Here is a 25,206-nt window from a genome sequence, read left to right as displayed (position 1 = left end):
ATTGTGAGGGTTTCAATTCACCCATCACCATGTCTGACTTTCCTTTTCAACTCCCAACTGCTGCTAGCTCCAGATCTCAGGGCTGAAGGGGTGTCCAGAATTAAAGGGTTATGGCCAACCAACTTCATCACTGGGCCAACAGAGAGTCAGACCTCTGCCTTGGTAGACCCTCCCCCATGCAAAGCTCTGGAAGCCACAACTCACAGCTAAGCGCCAGCTCTGTCAACATCTTGCGAGAGAGTGCCTTGGGTAAGCTGGCTTCAACACTCACTGTCATCTGTTTCGGATTGTGTTTCCAGCTGCATCAATTTGTATGCTTCTCAATCTTGCTCTACTAAATTCTGACTCTCAAGAGCCAAAGGGAAAGATACATTTTGGCAAAGTAGTTGAGAGAGCCCAGTTCTGTATTCTCAGTTACTGTCTTCCTATTTCTAAGTACTTATTTCCAGGGATCCAGAAAGGGCCTACTGAAGAGATCTAGAGACCCACAACCATAACCACATTACCATATCCACCAGTCTGAAGCAATTCTCCATTAACCAAAAGTACCCTTGAATTGGCAAATGTCACAGGAGACTCAAAGTAGGACATGATATTTACAATAGTCGGGAGATTTTGGACAAAGTATTTACCTTTTCTTTCCGCTCAACCCATCCATGTCTTCATTTTCTGGAGTGCACAGACTTAACAGGTGACCCACCTGCATCCTTAACTTTTAGGTAACAGCTGAAGTTTTTTCCTCTTTGTTTATTTTTTGGAGTTAGCCAGCTGACCTGCCTCAAAGCGGGACAGGCTGGGTGCTGACCTACCCAATAACACAGCACAATCATGACTTACTTGGTTTGTCTGGAGAAAGAAAATACATATTTAGTATAAAGAGAAGCTATAAGCAATGGAACAGTTGGTTATACATTACAGCTTGTAATAAATGAAAATATCGAGTGCATTTTGAATGATTAATGTATGAAAACTGTCACCACTTACTCTGCATTAATCAAGAAAAAAATGCACACTTCCCATAGTGGTTAATGTTGCAGGCCTGTTGTTCAGCTTTGATAATGTGCATAGCAATGCTCATATGACAATGAGTTTGGGTAGCTGAAAATTTAGGATGGTTGCAAGTTTGGTGTAGTATTTGGATTAGCATCTTAATCTGTGCCTTGTCAGCCTTATCGGTACACAAGCTATGCATTTCGTCCAAAACTAGCAAAAATATGGATGCTTTAAATTTTTTTTTCTTTTTAAATCAAGAATAATGACCAAGGTACCTGCTTAAACAAATACTACCAGCATTCATTAGTTAGGATGGTTACATGTAAAAGAAATGATGCCAGATAGTAACAAATCCAAGAGAAGTTTATTATGAAAATGGCACCTGTGGATGAAAAATTAAGTTACATAAAGACAACCATGTATGTGACATGTATGAGAATCTACAAAAGTATAAAAAGAACCCTGTTGTAAATGAAGTATGTACATTTCTGATTTGCAGCATTATCAATGGTCAATGAAAAAAAATGTTTCAAAATAAGCCAGGCACTCAGGAAGTTAGGTCCGGGTTAGCTTCACACAAAACAAATGTACCATAGCTGTCGCTTTGTAACGTTTTAATTTTTATATATATATATTGTAGAGTTGGTAACACTGCTAAGATTTTTACGAACAGAATATCCCTTTCCCCATTATTCAGCTACTTGGCACCAGTCTCCTCATAAAAGTTTTCATATATTTGTACAAGAAATAGTTAAAAACACAGACACAGGCTTCACAGGTAATGAAGTTTTTTTTTTTTTTTTCATTTTGTAATTTTAACACTATGGATTTAGACAGCAGCTGTGATTATCTGTTAGTTTAAATCACCAGAAATCATTCTGACACAACACAGAAACATTTATAAAAGAAAGAAAAAAAACCAACAGCTGTCTAGCTGTTCTTTGTAGCTGATAGGTGCGTTCCTTTGATTGTTCGATAGCTAGAGTAGAGCTTCCAAAATTAATCTTTAAATTTCATGATTGGCCTTCTTCACCTTCTACAACTACTCAGATCCTTCAAGTAAGCACTCGCTATTAAAATTTGTGGCATTAAACTTTTTTTTTTTGTTACTATTCCACAGTGGTTTGGGCCCAACTCATGGAATCAGAGGGCCAGGAGGAATCCACTCAACACAGTGATATTCAAAGGACAGCCGAGTTACTCTATTAATTAGCATTGCACACATAAACAAATATATATGACAATTCTATAGTCCATCCCCCCCTCCCCTTTTGTTTTTAAAAAATGTTGGTTGACCTTTGAAATAATTTTCTGTCTCACTGGTAAATTGCTTTGTATATTGCTCCATCAGCCAACCTGGAAAGAAACCAAAGAAAAGCACCCACTGCTTATAGGTAGAGCACAAGGGACTCTGGGAATGTTAACAACTGAGGCTATATGGCATCAATTTATTTCATACATCTGAGCGTTATTCTTCAGTGCGTTGCGTGGCACTGCAGAAGAAAGAGTCGTACCCAGAATTCCGTTGTGGGAAAAAATGGCTCCATTAACCTTGAGCTAGTTAAGAGTCTTTTTATCTCTGAGAATGAAAAAGGTTTGGGCGAAGTTGGGGTGGTGGGGAGACGAGGCAGGAAAAGGGGAGACGAGAGAGAGGGAAAGAAAGGGGAGAGGTCAGGAGAATATACACCAGTAAAGCAACAGCAGGAATCTTAAGTGAAACGAAAGAGTCACAGACAGTAGAAGCAGCGTAGGGTGACGTTACAGAGGAAGGCCACCACACAAAAGTCACTAACCCCCAAGAATCACTGATTCACTAGGACTGCAGGAATGGGACTGTACCACTCCAGACTAGAGATAGAGCACAGAGAAGACAAAGGACAAAACAACTACATTAGCTTAGTATATACCGCATATAGAAACACATTGAAACTGCAATGGACTGACGGCCAAGGACACGTACACAGCGCACACGTTACAGTTCTCACATCTGTCATTAGATGCCTTAACAAACAGCTGCCAAAAATGGAGTGGAAGAAGAATTTATACTTGACAGTCATTTGGAGTGTTTGACACTACACTGATTTCTGGCAACGAAGACAAAATAGGATATTTTTTTCCTTTTTCTTTTTTTCTTTTTTTTTTTTAACTTAATGTGCAGTTTTCAGTTGCAGTTATCTGTTTGAAGCTTATTTTAACCCATTCATTAGTTTTAAACCTTATTGGTTCCAACCTAGATATAAAAGAACCAAAGGGGAAAAAAAAATCCATCAAATCAGTCCCCCAAAATACAAATACAACCTTCCTTGTTTTTTTAAGCAAGAAATGAAAAAAAAATGTTAAATATTTTTTCCTTCTTTTACTCTGAAGTGTTATTGAAGTTGTAAAAATTAGCCTCAGTTAGACTGAGAAAAGGAAAGAAAAAAAGCTCAACAAAAGGCAGAATGTACCTAAACTGCTCCTCAAGTCAGTTTGATTGAGTTTTCCAAAAACCCTTTTAAAAAGGGCTTTCCTGACCCATTAAATTTAATGTGAGGCTATGTTTGTTAGTTGGGAGGTAAATTTTAAGTCCTGCAGCAAACGTTAATGAGGGCTTTGTCTTAACTAACCAAGGAGACTGCAGCAATGGACTCCAGACCAGGACAGAACACACTTTTTGTTTGTTTTTTCCAAAACCCAGCCCAGGAGCTGCATTTTGTATGAAGACATTACAGATTAATAAATGATAGCACCATGGTTTTAGAAATTAAGTTAATGTTTCAGTAATTAACATTTAGTCCAACTTTTTGTTTTTAAACATTCTAGTCACAGGCCAGAAATTAAGCTTAAGAACCCAAATTATTTTTATGTGCAAGTAAGAAAATCTTAAAATCTTAACCATAAAAAGAGAATTAAATTCTGCATAAAATTCTAAAATGCTATCCCCCTATTTTCAAAGGAATCAGGAACAGAAACAAAACACCACCCCATTTCATTTGACTTAGTCAAACAGGGCACATTGTTTATGCTTGTCTCTTTCAATCTTGATCATATCAAGATCTTTACGAAGAACACCCAATGGTTGTCACTTGAGAAATCTCTTGACCACAAGACTGAGTATTCTATGGCAGAGGCATATACACATGAAAGACATCTCAATAAAGATGCAAAAGAGAGCAAAACAACCCAACACACATCTCAGAAGAAGACAAAAGGGCAGGCAACCGGTCGTCTGACCCTCTGAAGGCCCCAAAAATAAAAAATATCTTTACAGGAAAGAATGAGTCCAGTGAAAGAAAGAAAAGGGGGTGGAACGGGGACCGTCGTGGCGAAGAGAAGATGCTGACCTGCTCGAATTCAAAGTGCTAGAATCAAAGGTCTAAACGAAAACGCCGACGATGCCTCCGGGGGCGGGCGGAGCCCCCCGCCAGGCCGCCAGGGGGCGCCGCTCAGTCCTCCTTGCGCTCCAGAGTCTGTGCCGCGTGGATGCCGTTGCTGTAGACCGGGAAGGGCAGCGTGGAGAAGAGTCCCTCCGCCGTGGTGAACACGTTGCCGGCCGGCATCTGCGTCAGGCCGGCCGCGCTCACTGCGCCGCCGAACGGTCCCGACATGTTGAGCCGATGCACGTGGTGGTAGAGCATCTCCATGGGCGTCTTGGGGTCGAGGCCGAAGCCCGGGCTGTTAACGTCCACGAAGTTAACAGCGTGCGCGTTGGGCAGCAGGTTGCCTTGCATGGCCAGGGTCACCTCGGCGGGGGCGTAGCGGATGGTGCCCGTGGTGTAGACCCTCTGTGCGGCCGTGCTGGTGGCCGCCAGGGTCCCGGTCACCCTGTGCACCAGCGGCAGCACGACGTTGCCCGCCTGCAACCTCTGCAGAGCCTCCAGGTCCCCGGTGTACAGCAAGGAGTTGGCAGTGCCCGGACCACCCCCGCCGTTCCCGTTCCCGCTCCCGCCCCCGGGGTGCTTGTCCCGCGGGGACGCTGACAGCGGGGGCGACAGTGGGTCGGAGGCGACGGGGGCCAAGGCCGCGGGGGCCGACGTGCCGAACTGAGTCTTGCGGGCGGTGGCCGTGGCGGAGGAGGAGGTGCCGTCGGCGCCGGGCGGGGTGAGGACCGAGTCCGGGATGGCCACGTGCAGCCCCCCGGCGCCCGCGCCGCCGCCCGGCGGGGACGGGAAGTGCTCGGAGCTGGGGGGCTTGGTCATGCTGTAGGGTGACTCGTTCCGGGAGATCTCCCGGTTGGGCGGGTAATTCCAGATGCTGCTGTCGTTGTCAAAGTTGATGGGTTCCGAGATCTCGGTCTTGATTTTGAGCACCGAGGCACTGTTGGGGGACGACAGCAGCCGCGGGGGCTCCACCAGGCCGGCGTCCAGTCCGCCAGGGCTCGACGCGCTGGACAGGCGCCGGCGGCTGGCGCTGCCGCCCTTCTGCCGTTTCCGCCGCTTTTTGCGCTTCTGGTGCTTGCTGGAGGCCTGCGCGCCCGCCTCGCCCGCGCTGTCCGAGTCCTTGGCGCTGTCCGACGACAGCGACTCGCAGTCCTGCAGCCGCAGGTCCGACTCGCTCTCCACGTAGCCGCGCTCCACCTTGATCTGCATCCGGCCCAGCGCGCCGAAGCCGCCCCCGCCGCCGTCCTCGGCCGCCTTGGGGTTCTCAAAGTCCGAATGCTCGAAGCTGTCGTCGCTGTCGCGGCTGTCCGGGTTGCTGCAGCTGTGGCCGTCGTCATTGCAGTGCATGTCGTCGTCGCACGTGTTGCCTGACTTCTTGCGGTCGGGCTCCGGGTCTTCGCTGTTCTCCGACTGGTTCCCCTTCTCGTCGGACTTGGAGTTCTCGTTGTCCTCTGTGTGGGGGGAGACACAGGAGATGTCAGGTTAGCAGCACAACGCGCACCTGCGGGGGTGGGGGAGGGGAGGGCTGGGTGTCTTGTCCCATCCTGAGCTGCTGCTCCCTCCACCACTCTGGAAACCTCAAGCCTTGGCTTTCTCTCTCGTGAGGACCGAGGTTATGGGGGGTGGGGGAGTGACTCCCAGAGCACGGGCCCCATCACCTGGAGGCTTGTTCCAAATGCAGAATCCTAGGCGTCCACCCAGAGCTACTGAATAGGATCCTTCATTTGAACAGGATCCCCAGGTGATTCTTAGGCACATTAACGTTTGAGAAGTTCTGCACAAATACTCGGGGAATCAGCGTGCATAACCTGGAATAAGGTGTCAGTGGCACAGGAGAATGATGATTTGCAAGGTGACCTCCCAAAGAGGTGTGAGTTTTCTACTGGCAAATATTTGCTCCTTATCGAAAATCATACTGTCTATTCCTAGAGTTGTTATTCTTCAGAGCACTGAATGTCATCTGATTCATTTGTGTGTTTTATTTTTATTGTCTTTTCCCTCAACTGGAATACAAACTCCACAGGGCAGGGGAATTTTTGTCTTTTTGGCTCACTGCTATATACTGTATAAATAAGGGGCAGACATTGTCTGTTCTGGAACTCTGCCCTAGTGAAGACCCTCAAATGAATGCAGAAAACTATCAAGAGCCTCCTCATTTCCTCCTGCTTCCCTGAGGCTGTCTGGAGTAGAGGGATATGTGTTCACAGGAGCAGGTTCCCAATGGATGGGGCTTGTGTGGGGGAGCCCTAGTCATCTGCCACATTTTAGGGAGGATAGGTTTTCTTAGTAATATAACCTCAAAACATTTAGGGATGATGCCGGTTTCATGGCTCTGCTACATGGATTTGGATGGCAGCCTGGACTGGAACCCTGGGCATATCACGTCACTTACTCTGGCTTTCCTTTATTTAGCAGAAAAGGTTGGGTTAGAAGGAATTTTTGCAGTTGTAAATTCTCTGAGTTATGTGCTCCCTGGATCTGTGTGTGCCTGTAGAAGGGAACTGGGGATTGGAGGAAAAGTAAATTTTTATGTTAACTTTTCTGTGTTCCAAAGAACTATTCAGTCTGCTTCCCAAAATAACTAGGAAAGGGAAAGCGTGGATTTATTCAGCATAGATTCAGAAAATGACTAACAGTCCAGCACACAGAAAGAGTCAGTTACTGATGCCATTGAGTATCCCACTTTAGGGGTTCCATCCCAGCTTGGTGAGCATATGAACATTTGGGGCTCAAATCACAGTCTGTCTTGGAGCAAGAAAGATAGCCTGCTGTCTGCTCTGGTAAAGAGGGTGGAGCTCGCTATGGGGTTAGGGCAGGGCTTCTTCCCTATGGAGGGCTGACATTAAGCGATGGCTAAATCAATCAGTCTCTGTAAATTTGTGTATAATATAGCTATGTGTATTAATATATAGCAATATGCATATATGTATATAGTTTTACATATGAGTTGGACACGACTGAGCGGCTTCACTTTCACTTTTCACTTTCATGCATTGGAGAAGGAAATGGCAACCCATTCCAGTGTTCTTGCCTGGAGAATCCCAGGGACGGGGGAGCCCGGTGGGCTGCTGCCAATGAGGTTGCACAGAGTCGGACACGACTGAAGCGACTTAGCAGCAGCAGCAGCATGTGTGTGTTAGTCACTCATTCCTGTCCGACTCTTGGGAATCCAGTGGACTGTAGCCCACCAGGCTGCTTTGTCTAGGAATTCTCCAGGCCAGAATACTAGGGTGGGTTGCCATTCCCTTCTGGGGATCTTCCCAACCCAGGGATCAAACCGAGGTCTCTCACATTGCAGGCAGATTCTTTACCATCTGAGCCACCAGGGAAGCCCAGATACATGAATATATTTATATAATATCACATGCATAAGTGTGTGTGTTTTATATATGTGCACACACATATATAATGTGTACATATGTATGTAGTGGTATATAAGTATACATACATATGTGTGTTGAGAAAGGCTCAGTAATACCTTGACATGACTGACTTCTCTATATAAAATTTGACCAGTTGTTTCATTCAGATGATGGCCCTCTGGCCGTTGCCCACCCCTCATGTTTGGAAAGGCAAGCCTTAACCGCAGAACATGGAGAAGTTGTAATACCTGTAATACCTGAGGTGTCTTTAGAGTCTGACTCAGAGTCGGAGGTCTCCGAGGACTCCGAAGTTTTCTCCGGCAGGTGAGGGAGCTGTGCGATGTCCATTGGGGTGTCCTTGTACTCGGGGTTGCTGTGGGGGAGGGAGGCGTTCATCAGGAGTGCACACACCCATTCGGGATGGCTTGCTTTTGACCATCCTTTTTCCACTTCCATGCCCCAAACTTTGGGGAGCTCAGAGAGTTTGGAAGATTAACCATGAAATCATTTCTCAGCTCATCACAGGACTTTTATAGAAGCTTGGATTGCATGGCTGGGGTACAGGTGCACCTTGCTACAATGATGAATACCCAAATGCCACATGAAAGCCACTGAAAAGCTTTTAAATAATCAGATACCACTGGGGGCCGGGGAACTGTGCTGCTTAACATTCCACCCCGTCTCACACCTGGGGGAACGGAGGATGCACCGAGTACCCTCACCAGTTCGTCCCCCTGCCTCCTGGGCTCCTAATGAGGCCATCGTTTCAGTACCCTTGTGTTGGCTCCTTGATGGAGCTCCTCAGCTGTTCAGATGGCTCTGAGGCTGTGTGTGTGTGGAAGGGGGGCACAGGGGTAGTGGGGGGCAGAGCCCCCAGCGCCTAACGATCTGACAGATGCACAGGTGCACTTTGGGCTGCATGGATTATGGCTACTGAACTGTCAACACACCCATTACAATCACAGTTTCATCTGCTCATGTGGTGTACACCTGTGGCTTGTTAGCTGGAATCTGATTGCAGTGGGGAGAGTCCCAGTGTGAGAGAGGCCCTAACAGAATAGATCTAACCCCATCTGCACAAAAGTGCTTAATTTTTGTTCCACTTTTAATTCAGAAGAATGCCTCTCCTGGAAAAGGGAGTGTGTTCGGTCAGTCTGAGCTAGCGATCTTCATGAAATGCCACTCCAAGGCCAGCCCAGCACCCAAGCAGGATAGGCTACCGTAATCTGAAGGCACAAGGAAAGCCTCTTTCCTCCAAATGGAGAATGCCCTCTTCTGTCCTCCTGTTGATATCATGGCCAGTCAGCCAGACACCTACCATTGATGATTACCGCTCCCTAGCTCATTTCTAGTGAAATTCCTGTATCAAAAAGGCACTGTTTCAGTAACTGCTCTACAGTCGCCAATATCCCCAGGGTGGCGGGTGGGGAGGGTGGTGTTAATTCTCTAAGATAAATGATCGGGCATTTAGCATTTACTCCTTAGTGTGAATAAGCATCAGCAGCAGAGCCTTCTCTAGCTGAGCCGAAGGTGGGAAGGTGGTCTTAACCCTTACGCAGTCTTCTACCACGTGTTGTAAGGGCATAGGAAGAAGACTGGAGGAGATGACTGAAGTAATTTCAGAACAGGGAACTGTAAGCCTAGAGGGGGCCCAGAAGTGAGGGACTCTGGCTAGGAGAGGGAGCAGGAAAATACTGCTCAGGGAGGAGCAAAGGATAAGAAGATGGGAGGGAAAAGCCAACTTCAGTAGTTGCTGTCTGGCCAAGGCCAAGGCCTGTCTTTGTAGACCTCCAGGCGAGGAAGTGATCCTGGTGGGTGTCTGACTTGGGGGTCTTCCCTCTCGCTGGAGCTCATCTCTTTCAGCCTCCTGTGGTCCAGCTGCCATGATGTACGATCTTCTAGTAGTGAACCCATGGGGAGTCTTCAGGTCTGCAGAAACAGGTCTGGCTGGCCTGAGGCTGAGGCTTTTTGAGCCAGGAGGCTGGTCTTTGATACCCAAATTGCTTCCTTCCTCTCCAGATGGAACTGGGTGGAACAGGAGCAACCAATGCTCATGAGCCTGCTCCGTGTGATCCTCATGTGGACCGAGAGTGTTGCTCCAGAGTAGCACAGACTGACCTCTTCCTAACCCTCCCTGTCCCTCTGTTTGGGGGCAGAGTAGGAAGTCATGAGGCTGATGAGGCCGTAAGATCCACATGGGAAGAAATCTCCCTGAATCAGGTGAACAACCATGGGATGAGTTTAGCTCCCGAGGTTCCAGCCGCAGGGGGACAGCCATCTTTCAGACTTCTGTGTCCCTCTTACTAATGTCTAATGTTTTTAATATTTATTTTTATTTATTTGTTTGGCTGTACTGGTTCTTCGTTGCGGCACCCAGGATCTTTAGTTGCAGCATGGACCAGGGAAGTCCCACTAACATCTAAGTTTTAAGAATAATGGATCTCTCTGGCACAACACCATTTTTGCCTAGCCAATGAACATCAATGCCGCAATACCTTATTCTGTTTTTTCTTTGGCATGTGAGTTTTTATAACCTTCTGCATTGCCTAGAGTGACTATTCCATAAACCTCTAAGTAAAAGAATTCCCTGAAAGCAGAACCCACCTTGGGTGTATCACAGAGCATAGTTTGCATGAAAAGCAGGCTTTGGAGAAAGCCCCATTAAATACTCATACTTTTACCTTTAGAGAGACTTAATGTAGAGTAGAAGAGGTCAAAAAAAGGAAAAAGAAAGTAGATGAATGAAGACTCTTCTAAGTGGTACACATTAAAGCCCTCTCTAGAGCAATAATCATTAGTGTCTGATTGATATGCTATTGGGAGCAAGCACATTCATGCCTTCAAGTCACCAGTGGAGGCGAACACACTGAAGGGTCAGCGTGCTGATGAGCCACAGCTGTCAGCTTCTCAGTCTCAAAGAAAAACGGGATTCGGGTACTCCCTGTTGAGATTATCAGCCAAAGGGCAACAACTTCCATTCAGAAGACCTACTGGCAGTTCACCTCCTAAGGCCATGTGTGGGCCCTGCTTAGTGGCTTTAGGCCAAGAGAAACCAAAGACTGGAATGACGGTGGTGGGAGGGAGCCAGGCTGGGCAGTTGGAGAATTTCCTAGCAGGATTGGTGGAGAAGATCTCAGACAGCTTGTCCCCAGATGCAGACCACCCAGGCTCGTCTTGGTTACCGTGGTGCTCGTCTGAATGCATAGGCAGCAAGCATTTGAGGAAGGGGAGAGGAATGCTGTTGCACACTGGAATTCAGGAAGCTGTTGAGCTTGGCTGCATTAATGGATATAAATTTGAGGATGCATTCAAGTAGCGGTCACACTTGCCTGAGATCACAGAGCAGGCAAAAGAAGACTCCTTCATCTGTATACTGAAACTGTCTCGATTCTTGTGAAGTGATTCCCTTCACTTACCTAAACGAGTGCTTGAGGAATCTAACCCTATGTAATATGCTCAGGGCTTCAAAGGGATGGGATACAGGAGGAATATGGTGCACTCTGCCACTTCTTCCCCATCCCCTTTCACACCATTTTTGCAGGGGTTGGAGTGCATGAGTATGAGAGTGTGTCGGGGAGAAGGAGATGCTTTTTGAATGTTTCCACTGGAGGCAAACATCTGTGTTCTTTATCTGGCCTGAATGATTGTGGGGAAACCAAAGCAACTTCTGCAAAGCCGCCCAAATGTGGGCTGATCAAGAACTGTTGAACAGTTCACAGGTCTGCCCTGGAAGTCCCTACTGACATAACTTTGATCCTTTCCCATTTCTTTGACTCTTGTGGAAAGAAAAGCGGAATTTCCATATAATTCCACACCAGATACTATCAAAAGATAATACATGTCAGCTATTAACCATCGGGCTTTATGTTTTATAACTGAGACAGGAATGAGAAAGAATTTGGAAATATACCTCAGAAGATAGTTCACCCAGATGATATTCTTCTCATTCGCGTTCTTGGCGTTAATAGCTATGGTGGCGCTAGACTGGATCCAGATGTAGCCTCCGTTCTTCTGCATCCAGCGGTAGTACTTGGTCACACACTGGCCCTTATTCAGCACTAGTCGAAAAAACAAAGCAGAAGGCATCGCATGTTAAGACTGGGGTGAAATGATCATTATCTCTGCAAAATCTGAAGCTTAGAAAGAGGAGTTTCTTCACCGAGTCAGGGGTGCCCCTCTGTATGCTTAATGTAGAATGCCATTAGTAGGACAAATAAAATCACCAATTCAGTGGAGCGGCAGCTCTGGAGCTAGGGTTACTATGTTTGTAGCAGGACTTGATTCCATTTGGGGCAGTCATGGTGTGAAAGGAAGGATAACAGGACTGCAGATCTTGCTGGCTCACAGAACACTTAATGCGGCATGGATGTTGTCAAGGGAGGGTTTGACGTCAGATGGGACCACAGGCAAATCTGGATGTGATTTATTCATGGCTTCGAGGTAGCCCCCTCTGCGATTCTGGATATCTGAATGGTTCCGAAGATGCTTTCCCCCTCTGTCTGATCATTTCACCTCAGCGCGAGCCATCTCAACCTGTGTCCTTATACATCGGTGCCTTTTGATCGTGTTGAACAGAATTTATAGCATGAACTAAATCTACATGGGTCAGTTGGGAGATTCTAGGGAGAATTTGCTGAACGTTCAGCAAATACAAAATACATTCCCTTACCAAGTCAGAGAGAAAGGCTGGCCTAAGGGAGGCACAGGATTGACTTGGCTAGAGCTAAACAGAGTGACAGCTCCACACAGACTCTGAAATATGGCCCCAAATGAAGAACAAGTAAAAACAATCAGTAATGTGAAACGGTGCCATTAAATACCCACGGAAAGAGCTTTAAAATGCAGATGTTAAAAGTGATACTTTAACCAAAATCTTGCCAGGTTGAAATGGATTTGATTTGTATCTGGGTACTCCTGAGCTAGTAAAAGGGGAAAGTGCAGTAAATCAGCCCCTGGAATAAAGTGCTATAGATGGGAAGGGTTTAAAAGGATGCCGGAAACGTGCACAACCTGCTGTTATCGCTTGGATAGGAATCTCAGTGACTGCACTCCCCCCAGCAGCGCGCCAGCTGGCTGGCCACTAGAGGGCAGTGTGCACTCGTCCACGCTGCCCACTTTTGGCATGTCCTTGTCTCCGTCTGCTAAAATGAAAAACCTCTAACTGCTGTAATAAATTTGGCTAAATTAGCTGCTAAATGGTTATCTCAAGTAATATGTATTTGCATTAATCATCTTGCTCTAAACCAGAACAAGCCAGAGTCCTAAAGACGTAGTAAATTCATATTGTCCATTTAATTATGGCTAATAAGTGCTTCATATACAATAGTTTCGTGAAGTACATTTTGATTTTTTGGGGGAGGGGGTGTGGATGGGTAAAGGGAAGTCACTTTGGAAAAGAGCTGTGTTTAAGGCTGTGGAAGCTCTTCCCGTTGTGTCTGAGCCACTCTTCCTGGCTCTGAAAGTGATCAAACATCAAACCTCCACATATTTTATCCATAAACACATAAACTTCAATGCTTTCCTCCCATTCTCCTTTTTTTTGGTCGCAAAATATACCAAATGGATGACTATAAAATTTAATACTTATGTTTCAACAGTTGCTTGAAAATGGCTTGCTTTGATGAGTGCTTCAAAGACTGATGAATTCTTTTCTGAAACTATTCTACAGTTTAGGGTATTTTTAAAACTCGAAACTGTCACCTTCTCTTGGTGGCGAGGCTCCACAGGTAGGATTGTACTCTGCTTTTGTAGGCAATTGTAAGTTCTGCCATTCTGCATGCATGGCTTCCCCGACTACAAAACTGCGTAGTGAAGCTGAAAGCAGTAAAATACTGACTCTGCCTTACAGCTCTTCTGTCAAACCATTGTTGCATGCAACAAGATGTGCTTTTATTCAGATCCTCTCAGCCTGGTTAACTATTAATAGAGGAACGATGGGTTATGAAATTCTGCCCACTGTTTTCGCAGAGAAAACTTAGAGTACCCCAATCAGTGTTGGTGTATAATTCTTCCTGCTGTGTATCTGGAATAAGGGCTTATTTCAAATGGTCCTACACTTTTCAATAAAGGCAAAGAGCCTAAGAAGTCCCTTTTTTAGAGTCACATGAAGAAAACACTGAGATGCCAGGCCAGCCCAGCTCAGCCTGGCTGGGGATTTTGGACTAGAATTTGACCCAAAGCATGCAAAAATTAAAAATTAAAAAAAAAAAAAAAAAAAAGACTATTCCACAATGCAGTGCTTTGTTGTTGTTTAGTGGCTTCAGTCATATCTGACTCTTTGCAACCTTCTGTCCATGGGATTCTCCAGGCCAGAATACTGGAGTGGGCTGCCAGGCCCTCCTCCAGGGGATCTTCCCGGCCCAGGAATTGAATCCACGTCTCTTCTGTCTCCTGCGTGGGCAGGCAGGTTCTTTACCACTAGCGCCACCTGGGAAACCCCATGCAGTGCATAGCAAAGTGAGACAAAAATTATAAAGCCAAGGAAGAATTTGCAGAATCAACATAAAGATCATCACTCCCTTCCTAATAATACTTTCTTATAAACAAAGAAGCAAAATCTCCTTTCTGGAATGCATGACCAGTGAATCATCAGCCTTGGGAGTGGGCCTCATGCGTGTGTTGTGAAGGGACAGAAAGGCTTTATTTACTAAAAGACTGATGAGGTGTCACCTTTTTGGGTTCAGGCAGCATGACTCTGGATCTGATTAGGTGCATCTGTGTTTCCTGAGAAGATAAATACAACTTTATTAGGATCCATGATTACATGATATTATTTATCACTCAGGCCAAGGGCCATCTGGCAAAGAGAGGAGACCTCAGTGAGAGACAGGCAGGCCAGGGAGGCTTAGTGAGGAAGTGGTGGTAAAAAGGCTGGGAAGGAGGGGACCCCTGAGGGGTCCCCTGGGGAATCAGGAGCTACTTGAGTGCCTTTACTTAATATGGTCAACACCACAGAGCAGATCCAGGGGCCTATCACCGTCAGCTCAAGAAGATAAGTTTGACTTAATCCATTGATTTGCTCTGGGCCAGCCTGACAAACAGAATTATGAAAAGGGAGACATTCTAGCATGGTGTTAGATCATGACTGTTTTCTGAGGATCAGTGTTTTCTAAATGACACCCCCCATATGTCTATGGAAATCTAGATAACTGGAGATAAGGCTGGGTCTGAGTTAGCTCCTATTCAGTCAGTAATGTCGTGTCCAACTCATTGCGTCCCCATGGACTACAGCACCCCAGGCCTCCCTGTCCTTCACTATCTCCCGGGTTTACTCAAACTCATGTTTAATGAGTCAATGCCACCCAACCATCTCATTCTCTGTCGCCCCCTTCTCCTCCTGCCCTCAGTCTTTCCCAGCTGCTGCTGCTAAGTTGCTTCAGTCGTGTCCGACTCTGTGCGACCCCACAGATGGCAGCCCACCAGGCTCCCCCGTCCCTGGGATTCTCCAGGCAACAACACTGGAGTGGGTTGCCATTTCCTTCTCCAATGCATGAAAGTGAAAAGTGAATGTGAAGTCGCCCAGTCGTGCCCGACTCTTAGCGACCCCATGGACTCCAGTCTACCAGGCTCCTCTGTCCATGGGATTTTCCAGGCCAGAGTACTGGAGTGGGTTGCCATTGCCATCTCCGAATCTTTCACAGCATCAGGGTCTTTTTCAGTGAGTCGGCTCTTTGCATCATGTGGCCAAAGTGTTGGAGTTTCAGCTTCAGCATCAGTCCTTCCAATAAATATTCAGGGTTGATGTCCTTTAGGATTACATTTAGGTTGATGTCCTGGTTTGATCTCTTTGCTGTCTGAGGGACAGTTAGCTCCTACTATATGAAATGTTGACCACAAGATCACCCCAGTGCTTTTGTTTTTCCAGAGGACCCATAAAAGAGGTCACAGTGGAATTTTGCTTCTTTTAAAATGAATAGGGAATAATTTTTGCTTGAGGCTCTAGAACATAAATGTATGATTTGTGGATGAAGTTTCCTTTTTTTTTTTTTTTAAATCGTACTAGCAAATCAGTTGGATCATTCCAGCTGTGCCAGAGGCAGGATCTGACAGCTTTTCCTGAGCTCATGTGGTTCTAATCAGCTCAAGAAGAAAAGCCACCTTGGTGCCAGTTTGAAAGGGATTTTTAGTTTGTAGTAAGTTAGACAACTTGATAAACACAAAAACTTTCTCAATTCTCACTAATCCAGGGCTGTTATTTTTATTTTGGGATTCTAGCTTTAAATAATGGAGAGAAATGAGAGACTGTTTTAGTCTATTTTACAAAATCCCTTTCGTGGAGAAAAACAGAAATAAGCATGATGTAAGTTACTTGATACGGGCTTTGCAGATGCCTCAGCAGTAAAGAATCTGCCTGCCAATGCAGAAGACACGGGTTCGATCCCTGGGTGAGGAAGATCCCCAGGAGAAGGAAATGGCAACCCACTCTAGTGTTCTTGCTTGGACAGTCCCATGGAGTCCAAGGGAGCCTGGCAGGCTACAGTCCATGGTGTCACAAATAGTAGGACATGTCTAAGCATGCATACACAAAGTTATTTGATACAGAAGTCCTTAAAAAATAGTTAGTTGTCCCTTGAAAAGAGATAGATACTCAACAAACCCATGAGCCCAGGAGAACATTCATAACAATATGCTCAAACTATAAAGAGAAGAAACCGAGAGAGAGGAATATTCATGTGGATCATGTTTTTAGTCTTACTCCATGATATGGTCTGAGTACTTTTAAAACATAACCTGGCATCTTCTCTTTAATTAATCTCAAAGTTTATTTTTGCTGTCCAAACTTTTTGGTAGAGTAGCCTATGTGTGCCTACTGAACTCAGTGATCACATCATAACATTTCTAGAACGATGTCCTTAAAATTGGGCAATAGGAATTAATCTTTTTTTTTTTTTAATTTCTAAGTATTTATTTTTGGCTACGCTGGGTCTTCATTGCTGTGCTCAGACTTTCTCCAGTTGTGCTGCACGGGCTTCTCATTGCGTTGGCTTCTCTGCAGAACGTGGGTTCTAAAGCACAGGCTCAGTAGTTGTGGCACACAGGCTTAGTTGCCCCGTGGCACGTGGGATCTTCCCAGACCAGGGATCGAACCTGTGTCCTCTGCATTGGCAGGCAGATTCTTAACCACCAGAGTACCAGGGAAGTCCAGGGATTAATTTTTATTTAAGGATCTCGAAACACTGAAATGGCCTTGTCTTAGGTTTTGGAGGGTAAGCGTGAAGACCAGGGAGGCTGAGTGTGTAAATTTCCCAGATGCCCTTACAGTCTTGGCTGGTCCCAGGCATAACTGTGGACGCCTCTGCTGCTGCATGAGAACATGCTCTTTCAAGCTCCGAAGTCTTGCTTTCAGCTGCTATGGCTCAGCTCTGAGAAAAACCAAGAAGCTGTCACTAGCGCTGTCCCACCTTCCAAGCTACAGATACCTTTGAGTTACAGACTGTGCTTTGCAGGACAGGGCTGACCCCGCATTTGTGAGAAGCGATCAGAGACTAGGAGAGACTTAGATCTTCCTGGTTGAACCATTCCAGCCCTGCTCATCTGACCATTTTTGTCTCTAAGCGTCAAAATATCACCTGCCTCTAATTGTGAAGGAAATGGCTAATATAGTTCAAAGAAAAACATGTGACTTTTTACATTACCTATGTATTTTATGCCCAAAGACGGGATGCTCAGCTCGATTGACTATCTTTTTAAAAAACCACCTGGTCTCTTGGTTTGCGCTTAGTGACAGGCATGCAAGAAATGTCCTACTTGTAGAGAAAACCTCCCCACCCCACCCCCAACCCCCTTCAAATCCGATGAGCTCTTGCCAGAGTGCACAACCATGGCTCTGCACGCAGTGACCAACAGAGGGATTTCAGTGTTCCCGGGGAAAACTGTGTCCACAGAGATAGACTGATGATTGAAAGGACATAAAGGAAGCCTGTGTCTGTGACAGCAACATAACTCTCTTAGTAAATCAAAACAAATCAGTCCAAGTTTGCCTTCAGAAATATGGAGGAAAAAAGAGAACATGCTCTCTTCCTGTTGGGCCGTTTTACAAAATCAAAGCCAAAGATTCTAAATAGTGAGTTACTTGTGCCTTCAAAAGAAGGAAGCAGTCTAATTCAGTTTGAAGAGGAGATGAAGAACACATCTCAAAAGCGGTCTTTTAGCAGACTATTGCACAAAAGGACGTTTTAGAGGTTTGCATATGCATTGAAAAGCTGCAGTACTTGGTGTATTCAGGTAAGTATAGAATCAATAGGAAATGGTGAGATCATCGGGGAGTTCACACTGGACATTCACACAGCTGGACAAAGAGCTTCATTATCACCATGGTGATATGGGGATGCATCTGCGGCAAGGCTCACCCTGCATCCCCACCCCCGCGCTTGAGCTACCTTCATCAATGGCTGCAGAGAATGGGGAGCGGGGAAGTAGGGGGGCTTTCTGCTAGAAACTCAAAAATTATTTTCGACTTCACTAATGTGGAGAGCATGGAAAGCTGGGGGTGTGCTAGAATCGCACTTTTGACTTAATACCACAGTTGGGTGCTTAGCTATAGCCACTGGTTTTCTTTCTACATCCACAAAACTGGCAGATGAAACATGAAAAAGAATACTGACTCTTTAATCTCTGCTTCTCCACCTAAGGCCCAAGGCAGGCTGACAGGGAACTTCATTCTGGAAACAGGATTTTTTTTTTTTTTTAATTCTGGATTACTTTTTCCTCTGCTTTTGAAAACTGTGGGCTATAGGGGAATGAACCTGACATAGACTTAAAACAAGAACAAGTTTCTTTATCTAAAAAGTTATAGTCCTTGATGCTTACAGGAAGGTCATTTTCAAAACCCACAAGAGAAACAGCGTTAGAGCCAGGAACAGTGCACTAAGTGCTTTATTTACTTGCAATAGAGACAGTTTTTCATTTAGAACTGCTCACAGGATCAAGCAAGGCTTTGATGCCATGCAGACTTTCCTATAGATTTTGCAATTAGTGAGGTGGATGTCTTAAAGAGCAGGCATCCACAAATTGGTTTTTAGTTTTTTTGTAAATTTATGTGCCGAGCAATATTTGGTCAAGTTTAACAATATTTGATACTTAATGTGAGTTAGAGCTTAAGGACAGAAGGCCGTGCGTGTGTGGATGGTCTGTGAATGACTGTGCATCATCTATGGATTTTCCCCCTAATACCCTAATGACAGGCCCTGCTTCAATTGCTATCTGTGTGATTTATAACCTCAGAAGAGGTTTTTTTTTCCTGTACCACCGCTGATGGATAGATTTTTATTAACTGTTAATATCGAATCATGCAGAAAACTTTCCATTGACTGAAAACATGTCAATTAGTAAAATTTAAAAAATAAATTCCCCTTTTGTTGATTGTAATGTGCAGAACTGGAGACCAAGGCTTTAACATGGAGAGGATCATGTTCTAGGACTGGAAATCAAAGTGATGGTTGGCAAGAATGACATCTGAGATCTTAGATTTTTTTTTTTTTTTTGTTTCAGTCCAACCAGGAAGTTTTAGTACTCTCTATTCCTGCTCTTCTTGACCTGGGACACTTAAGAATACAGTATTTTTTAGCCCTCATACCATCTTTTTGGGTGGGGATTTCTTATATAAGGAACACTGAACTCTTCAGCATGGAATTAAGGTTTGTGACCAGGAAATCAGGGAAACAGTGAATTTATTCACTCATCCAAGAAATGATGTTGCTGAAGGTGACTTTGGTGCCAACACTGGGGGACAGCAAAGGAAGCAGAGCCTGTTGCCCACCTGTCCTGTCTGAGTCTCAGTTGGTCTCAGAAATTTCGTTTCCCTTCCCGGGCACTGACTGAGGTTTGGAATGTGATGAAACCACGAACCGCGAGATTCAGGGGGAAGTCTCTCAACCGTGGGAGACTGTTGAAAAAGTTTTCTGTCTTCTGAAAGTAAGGATTTGCCTCTCTTTGCCTTTAAACAGGAGACAGATGCTTATCAGTCACTTTCACTAATAAGTTTATCACAAGGATGACTCATGGAAAGTGGAGGCCCGTGAATACACAGCGGGTCCATCCTGGCTTGGGTGAATTCTTCACTTCCTTTAAAAATGCAAATGAAGTACTGGGATGTAGGGAGACCTACAGAAAGGTAAACGATGAGGTGAATCTTGTAGTCAGGTTTGTTTTATGTCCCTGGCAGATCCTGTGTTTCAAGATAGAGTTACTTCACTAAGTCTACTATCTCTACCAAGAAATGTCTAAGTGGTGAGGCATAGGTATGGACAGACGAGTGTTCCATAAAATTGGGACTATTTAAAGGAGCTTAGGCACATTTCACCTGTTCACCTGTTCTGTTAAATTGTCAGAAATCCTGGTGCTTCATTGTGAAAACATTACGGATTCTCCCAGGTGCGCTCATCATTGATTGTCCTCTGAATAGCAAATCTGCTGCTTCTTTTTGAGTAAAAGGACTCTCATTTGGGGCTCAATGTGTGGTGGGCTTCCACCATGCCTCAGGGAGATAAACCTTGATTGTTTAAACCAGCCATGGTAATTCCGTCCAGTGCGTGACTGAGGCTGGGGCATTTGATGAAGCGCTGGACAATGAGACTTTCCTGGAGAGCCTCCAGGGATATTTTCTTTCAGAAAATGAACAGAAAGTAGCAGCTGACCCTCTCCTGACTTTGGACACTGTCCGATGAGGCACATTCATTGGCAGTGCTACAGTTGTCCTTTGATCATGGAGGGAAAGTGAAGATGATTTACAAAGAAAGTTTATGTCATTTTTACTTGGGTTTTCTATTACTTCCATAGGTGGGTTCTGGCGCCGCCCCAAGAACTCAAGGAGGCCAGAGAGGGGATGGGCGTTCACAAAGAGGTTCAAATCACCTGCTCCTTAGTCAGCCCTATATTAATGGGAAAACATTGTATGCTCAACACATACACAAATTAAATCCTGTGTTGCTCATTTGTGTTTTAATTGAAAATTTTGAAGGTTTTTTTGGGAGGTATGCAGGGTGTCATTAAATCTATATTTCAAGCAAAATAATTAAAAAAATACAATGTCATCTTGTCCTTAATTTTGTAAGAAGTAATAGAATTAGTTTTATTTAGGGTACTTGAGTTTGCTTAAAATGGATGATTTAGAAGTTTTTTTTTTTTTTTTTGGATAGTGCTTTACAATAGCAATGGGCTCATTTCTCTCAAATATCAGGTGTTTCTTTTTATGATAATAAAAAGCAGCTACTAATTGAAATAGTAATAAGGAAAACCCCAGGAATCCATGTTAGAATTGTATTCAGTTCAGTTCAGTTCAGTCACTCAGTTGTGTCCGACTCTTTGAGACCGCATGAATCGCAGCACGCCAGGCCTTCCTGTCCATCACCAACTCCAGGAGTTCACCCAGACTCACTTCCATTGAGTCAGTGATGCCATCCAGCCATCTCATCCTCTGTCGTCCCCTTTTCCTCCTGCCCCCAATCCCTCCCAGCATCAGAGTCTTTTCCAATGAGTCAACTCTTCGCATGAGGTGGCCAAAGAACTGGAGTTTCAGCTTTAGCATCATTCCTTCCAAAGAAATCCCAGGGTTGATCTCCTTCAGAGTGGACTGCTTGGATCTGAATTGTATTAGAATGTATCAGTGAAATCGAACATCTGACTTCCTCTCTCGGTAGAGAAAAGATCGTAGGTTGTATTTTGTGTCCTCTCATGTGCTCTTTGAAGCCTGGGATGCCCTTACCACCTGCTCTTCCCCACCCCCACCCCTGCCATATCTCCTGCCTTCTTGGCTTCTCGCCACCACGGTTCAACGTCTGGGGAGAGTGTGCTTCCTCTGGAACGTCTCATCCTCCTTTGGTTGCCCCCACCTCTGGGGCGCCTGTGTTTTGTTTATACAGCATAATGTAATTGTCTTCTCTTTATGCCACCTTTTCAAATTGGGCCATTTTCATGCTGTCTTTTCTACTAATATGTAAGCTTCTTGAAGGTGAAGACCCATATCTTAGGCATTTTTGAGATTTTATAGCAATACTGCAAAACTTTGTCTGTAGTTCAGTTCAGTTCAGTCACTCAGTTGTGTCCGACTCTTTGCGACCCCATGAATTGCAGCACGCCAGGCCTCCCTGTCCATCACCAACTTCCGGAGTTCACACAAACTCACATCCATCGAGTCGGTGATGCCATCCAGCCATCTCATCCTCTGTCGTCCCCTTCTCCTCCTGCCCCCAATCCCTCCCAGCATCAGAGTCTTTTCCAATGAGTCAACTCTTTGCATGAGGTGGCCAAAGTACTGGAGTTTCAGCTTTAGCATCATTACTTCCAAAGAAATCCCAGGGCTGATCTTTAGAATGGACTAGTTGGATCTCCTTGCAGTCCAAAGGACTCTCAAGAGTCTTCTCCAACACCACAGTTCAAAAGCATCAATTCTTTGGCGCTCAGCTTTCTTCACAGTCCAACTCTCACATCCATACATGACCACTGGAAAAACCATAGCCTTAACAAGATGGACATTTGTTGGCAAATAATGTCTCTGCTTTTCAATATGCTATCTAGGTTGGTCATAACTTATCTTCCAAGGAGTAAGCGTCTTTTAATTTCATGGCTGCAATCACCATCTGCAGTGATTTTGGAGCCCCCAAAAATAAAGTCTGACACTGTTTCCACTGTTTGCCCATCTATTTGCCATGAGGTGATGGGACCAGATGCCATGATCTTTGTTTTCTGAATGTTGAGCTTTAAGCCAACTTTTTCACTCTCCACTTTCACTTTCAACAGGCTTCTTAGTTCCTCTTCACTTTCTACCGTAAGGGTGGTATCATCTGTATATCTGAGGTTATTGATATTTCTCCCGGCAATCTTGATTCCAGCTTGTGCTTCTTCCAGCCCAGCGTTTCTCATGATGTACTCTGCATATAAGTTAAATAAGCAGGGTGACAATATACAGACTTGACGTACTCCTTTTCCTATTTGGAACCAGTCTGTTGTTCCATGTCCAGTTCTAACCGTTGCTTCCTGACCTGCATATAGGTTTCTCAAGAGGTAGGTCAGGTGGTCTGGTATTCCCATCTCTTTCAGAATTTTCTACAGTTTATTGTGATCCACATAGTCAAAGGCTTTGGCATAGTCAATAAAGCAGAAATAGATGTTTTTCTGGAACTTTCTTGCTTTTTCAATGATCCAGCAGATGTTGGCAATTTGATCTCTGGTTCCTCTGCCTTTTCTAAAACCAGCTTGAACATCTGGAAGTTCACGGTTCACGTATTGCTGAAGCCTGGCTTGGAGAATTTTGAGCATTACTTTACTAGCGTGTGAGATGAGTGCAATTGTGTGGTAGTTTGAGCATTCTTTGGCATTGCCTTTCTTTGGGATTGGAATGAAAACTGACCTTTTCCAGTCCTGTGGCCACTGCTGAGTTTTCCACATTTGCTGGCATATTGAGTGCAGTACTTTCACAGCATCATCTTTCAGGATTTCAAATAGCTCAACTGGAATGCCATCACCTCCACTAGCTTTGTTCATAGTGATGCTTTCTAAGGCCCACTTGACTTCACATTCTAGGATGTCTGCCTCTAGGTGAGTGATCACACCATCATGATTATCTTGGTTGTGAAGATCTTTTTCGTACAGTTCTTCTGTGTATTCTTGCCACCTCTTCTTAATATCTTCTACTTCTGTTAGGTCCATACCATTTCTGTCCTTTATCGAGCCCATCTTTGCATGAAATGTTCCCTTGGTATCTCTAATTTTCTTGAAGAGATCTCTAGTCTTTCCCATTCTGTTGTTTTCCTGTATTTCTTTGCATTGATCGCTGAAGAAGGCTTTCTTATCTCTTCTTGCTATTCTTTGGAACTCTGCATTCAGATGCTTACATCTTTCCTTTTCTTCTTTGCTTTTCGCTTCTCTTCTTTTCACAGCTATTTGTAAGGCCTCCCCAGACAGCCATTTTGCTTTTCTGCATTTCTTTTCCATGGGGACGGTCCTGATTCCTGTCTCCTGTACAATGTCACGAACCTCCATCCATAGTTCATCAGGCACTCAGTCTATCAGATCTAGGCCCTTAAATCTATTTCTCACTTCCACTGTATAATCACAAGGGATTTGATTTAGGTCATACCTGAATGGTCTAGTGGTTTTCCCTACTGTCTTCAATTTAAGTCTGAATTTGGCAATAAGGAGTTCATGGTCTGAGCCACAGTCAGCTCCTGGTCTTGTTTTTGCTGACTGTATAGAGCTTCTCCATCTTTGGCTGCAAAGAATATAATCAATTATATAACAATTATAATAACTGTCTGTAGTAAATACTCACAAATGTTAGATGACCTTGAACAGGGAAAATATGGCTGTCCTATTCACACATCAAGTACCTAGACAAATATTAACCTGGGGAAAAAACTGACGTTTGCTTACAAGTTGACAGTTACTACCATCTCTACCCTATTAACTTTCTCCGCTGATACTCAAAACTTTATATGCTTATAAAGAAGTTGAACTCTTAATCGAGTTACCATGCTTGTTTGATTTGAACACTGATTGAGATGCCCTCAGAGCCATTTGACTATTCACATTTTTACTACTATTAATAAAATTCACCTCTTGGAGGGGGGATAAATGAACTCCTTAAGATCACTAGTTGATCTGTATTTTACTCCATGTAAAACAATGCCTTCTAAATACCAGTGAGGTCAGTACTTCTCAAACTTTTACATGAATGTGAGTCAGCTAGGGATCCTTTGTTAACTGCATGTTTGGTCTCAGTAAACCTGAGGCTTGGCCTGAAATTTGGCATTTCTAGAATGCAATGGAGCAGTGGCACCCAGCTGGTGGGCAGGCCCTTGCTGGTCTCTGTTCTCTCTGTGTGCCTGACCTGGGACTTAGAAACCCAAATCAGCACTTGCCAAAAAAAAAAAAAAGGTGTAAAGTAATAATACTAATTCGCTCCTGCATAAAAGCCTGACTTAATTTTGTCTCCGTGTGACAATCTTTTTAGTTAATGGACAGGCTAGGCTGACTTGGCTTCTGAAAAAAGGCAGACGTGCCAGCTATTACGAGCATTTCCTTTCATGTGAATTTTCATATTCATATGGAAGAAGAGGAAAAAACTCATTTGCTTTGGCGGGGGGAAAGTCCAGCCAGTGATCAGGTGGCAGCTAAATCCCTGAAGACCCAGCCTTGGAAAAATCCAAGATCAGAAAATACATCCGCTGTGCCATCTGCACGTGGCCCACCCAGCAAACTCTACACCTTCCCTCCTTCCTTCACTGGAGCCTTCCTCTACTGCAGGCAATGGCTGCATACCCAAATCAACAATTCAATTCCCCCTTTGTTTGTGTGGCAGATGACAAATGCATGCAGGGCATCTTGTGTTTCCTAGGCAGGCAGGGCACTTACTTTGATTGATGCTCGGTTGTGGAAAAAAATGAGCTGGGAAGGAATTACAATGGAGGGCCTGCAGACTGGAAGGGGGTATACTAATTAGTCCTGCATTAAGCAGTCGGCTTGCATTTGGCGATGAGACGCCTTCAGGAGGGAAG

The 25,206-nt window shown here is 44.7% G+C and overlaps 1 protein-coding gene across 1 annotated transcript in view; it reads right to left on the bottom strand.

The window, feature by feature from the left end:
- Window positions 1–1,382: 1,382 nt before the first annotated feature.
- Window positions 1,383–25,206, bottom strand: part of NPAS3 (neuronal PAS domain protein 3) — a 954,908-nt gene continuing 931,084 nt past the window's right edge. The window contains exons 9-11 of the mRNA XM_070358708.1: window positions 11,625–11,772; window positions 7,963–8,087; window positions 1,383–5,803 (exon numbers count right to left, since the gene is read on the bottom strand). Coding sequence (XP_070214809.1) covers window positions 4,419–5,803; window positions 7,963–8,087; window positions 11,625–11,772 — 1,658 coding nt within the window. The 3' untranslated portion in view covers window positions 1,383–4,418. The remainder of the gene's footprint in view (window positions 5,804–7,962; window positions 8,088–11,624; window positions 11,773–25,206) is intronic.

The sequence above is a fragment of the Bos mutus genome, chromosome 21 (assembly GCF_027580195.1).
Source record: "Bos mutus isolate GX-2022 chromosome 21, NWIPB_WYAK_1.1, whole genome shotgun sequence".
In the NCBI taxonomy this organism is placed as follows: Eukaryota; Metazoa; Chordata; class Mammalia; order Artiodactyla; family Bovidae; genus Bos; species Bos mutus.
Note: the sequence above shows the minus strand (reverse complement) of the source record. Positions and strands in the feature narration are given on the sequence as shown.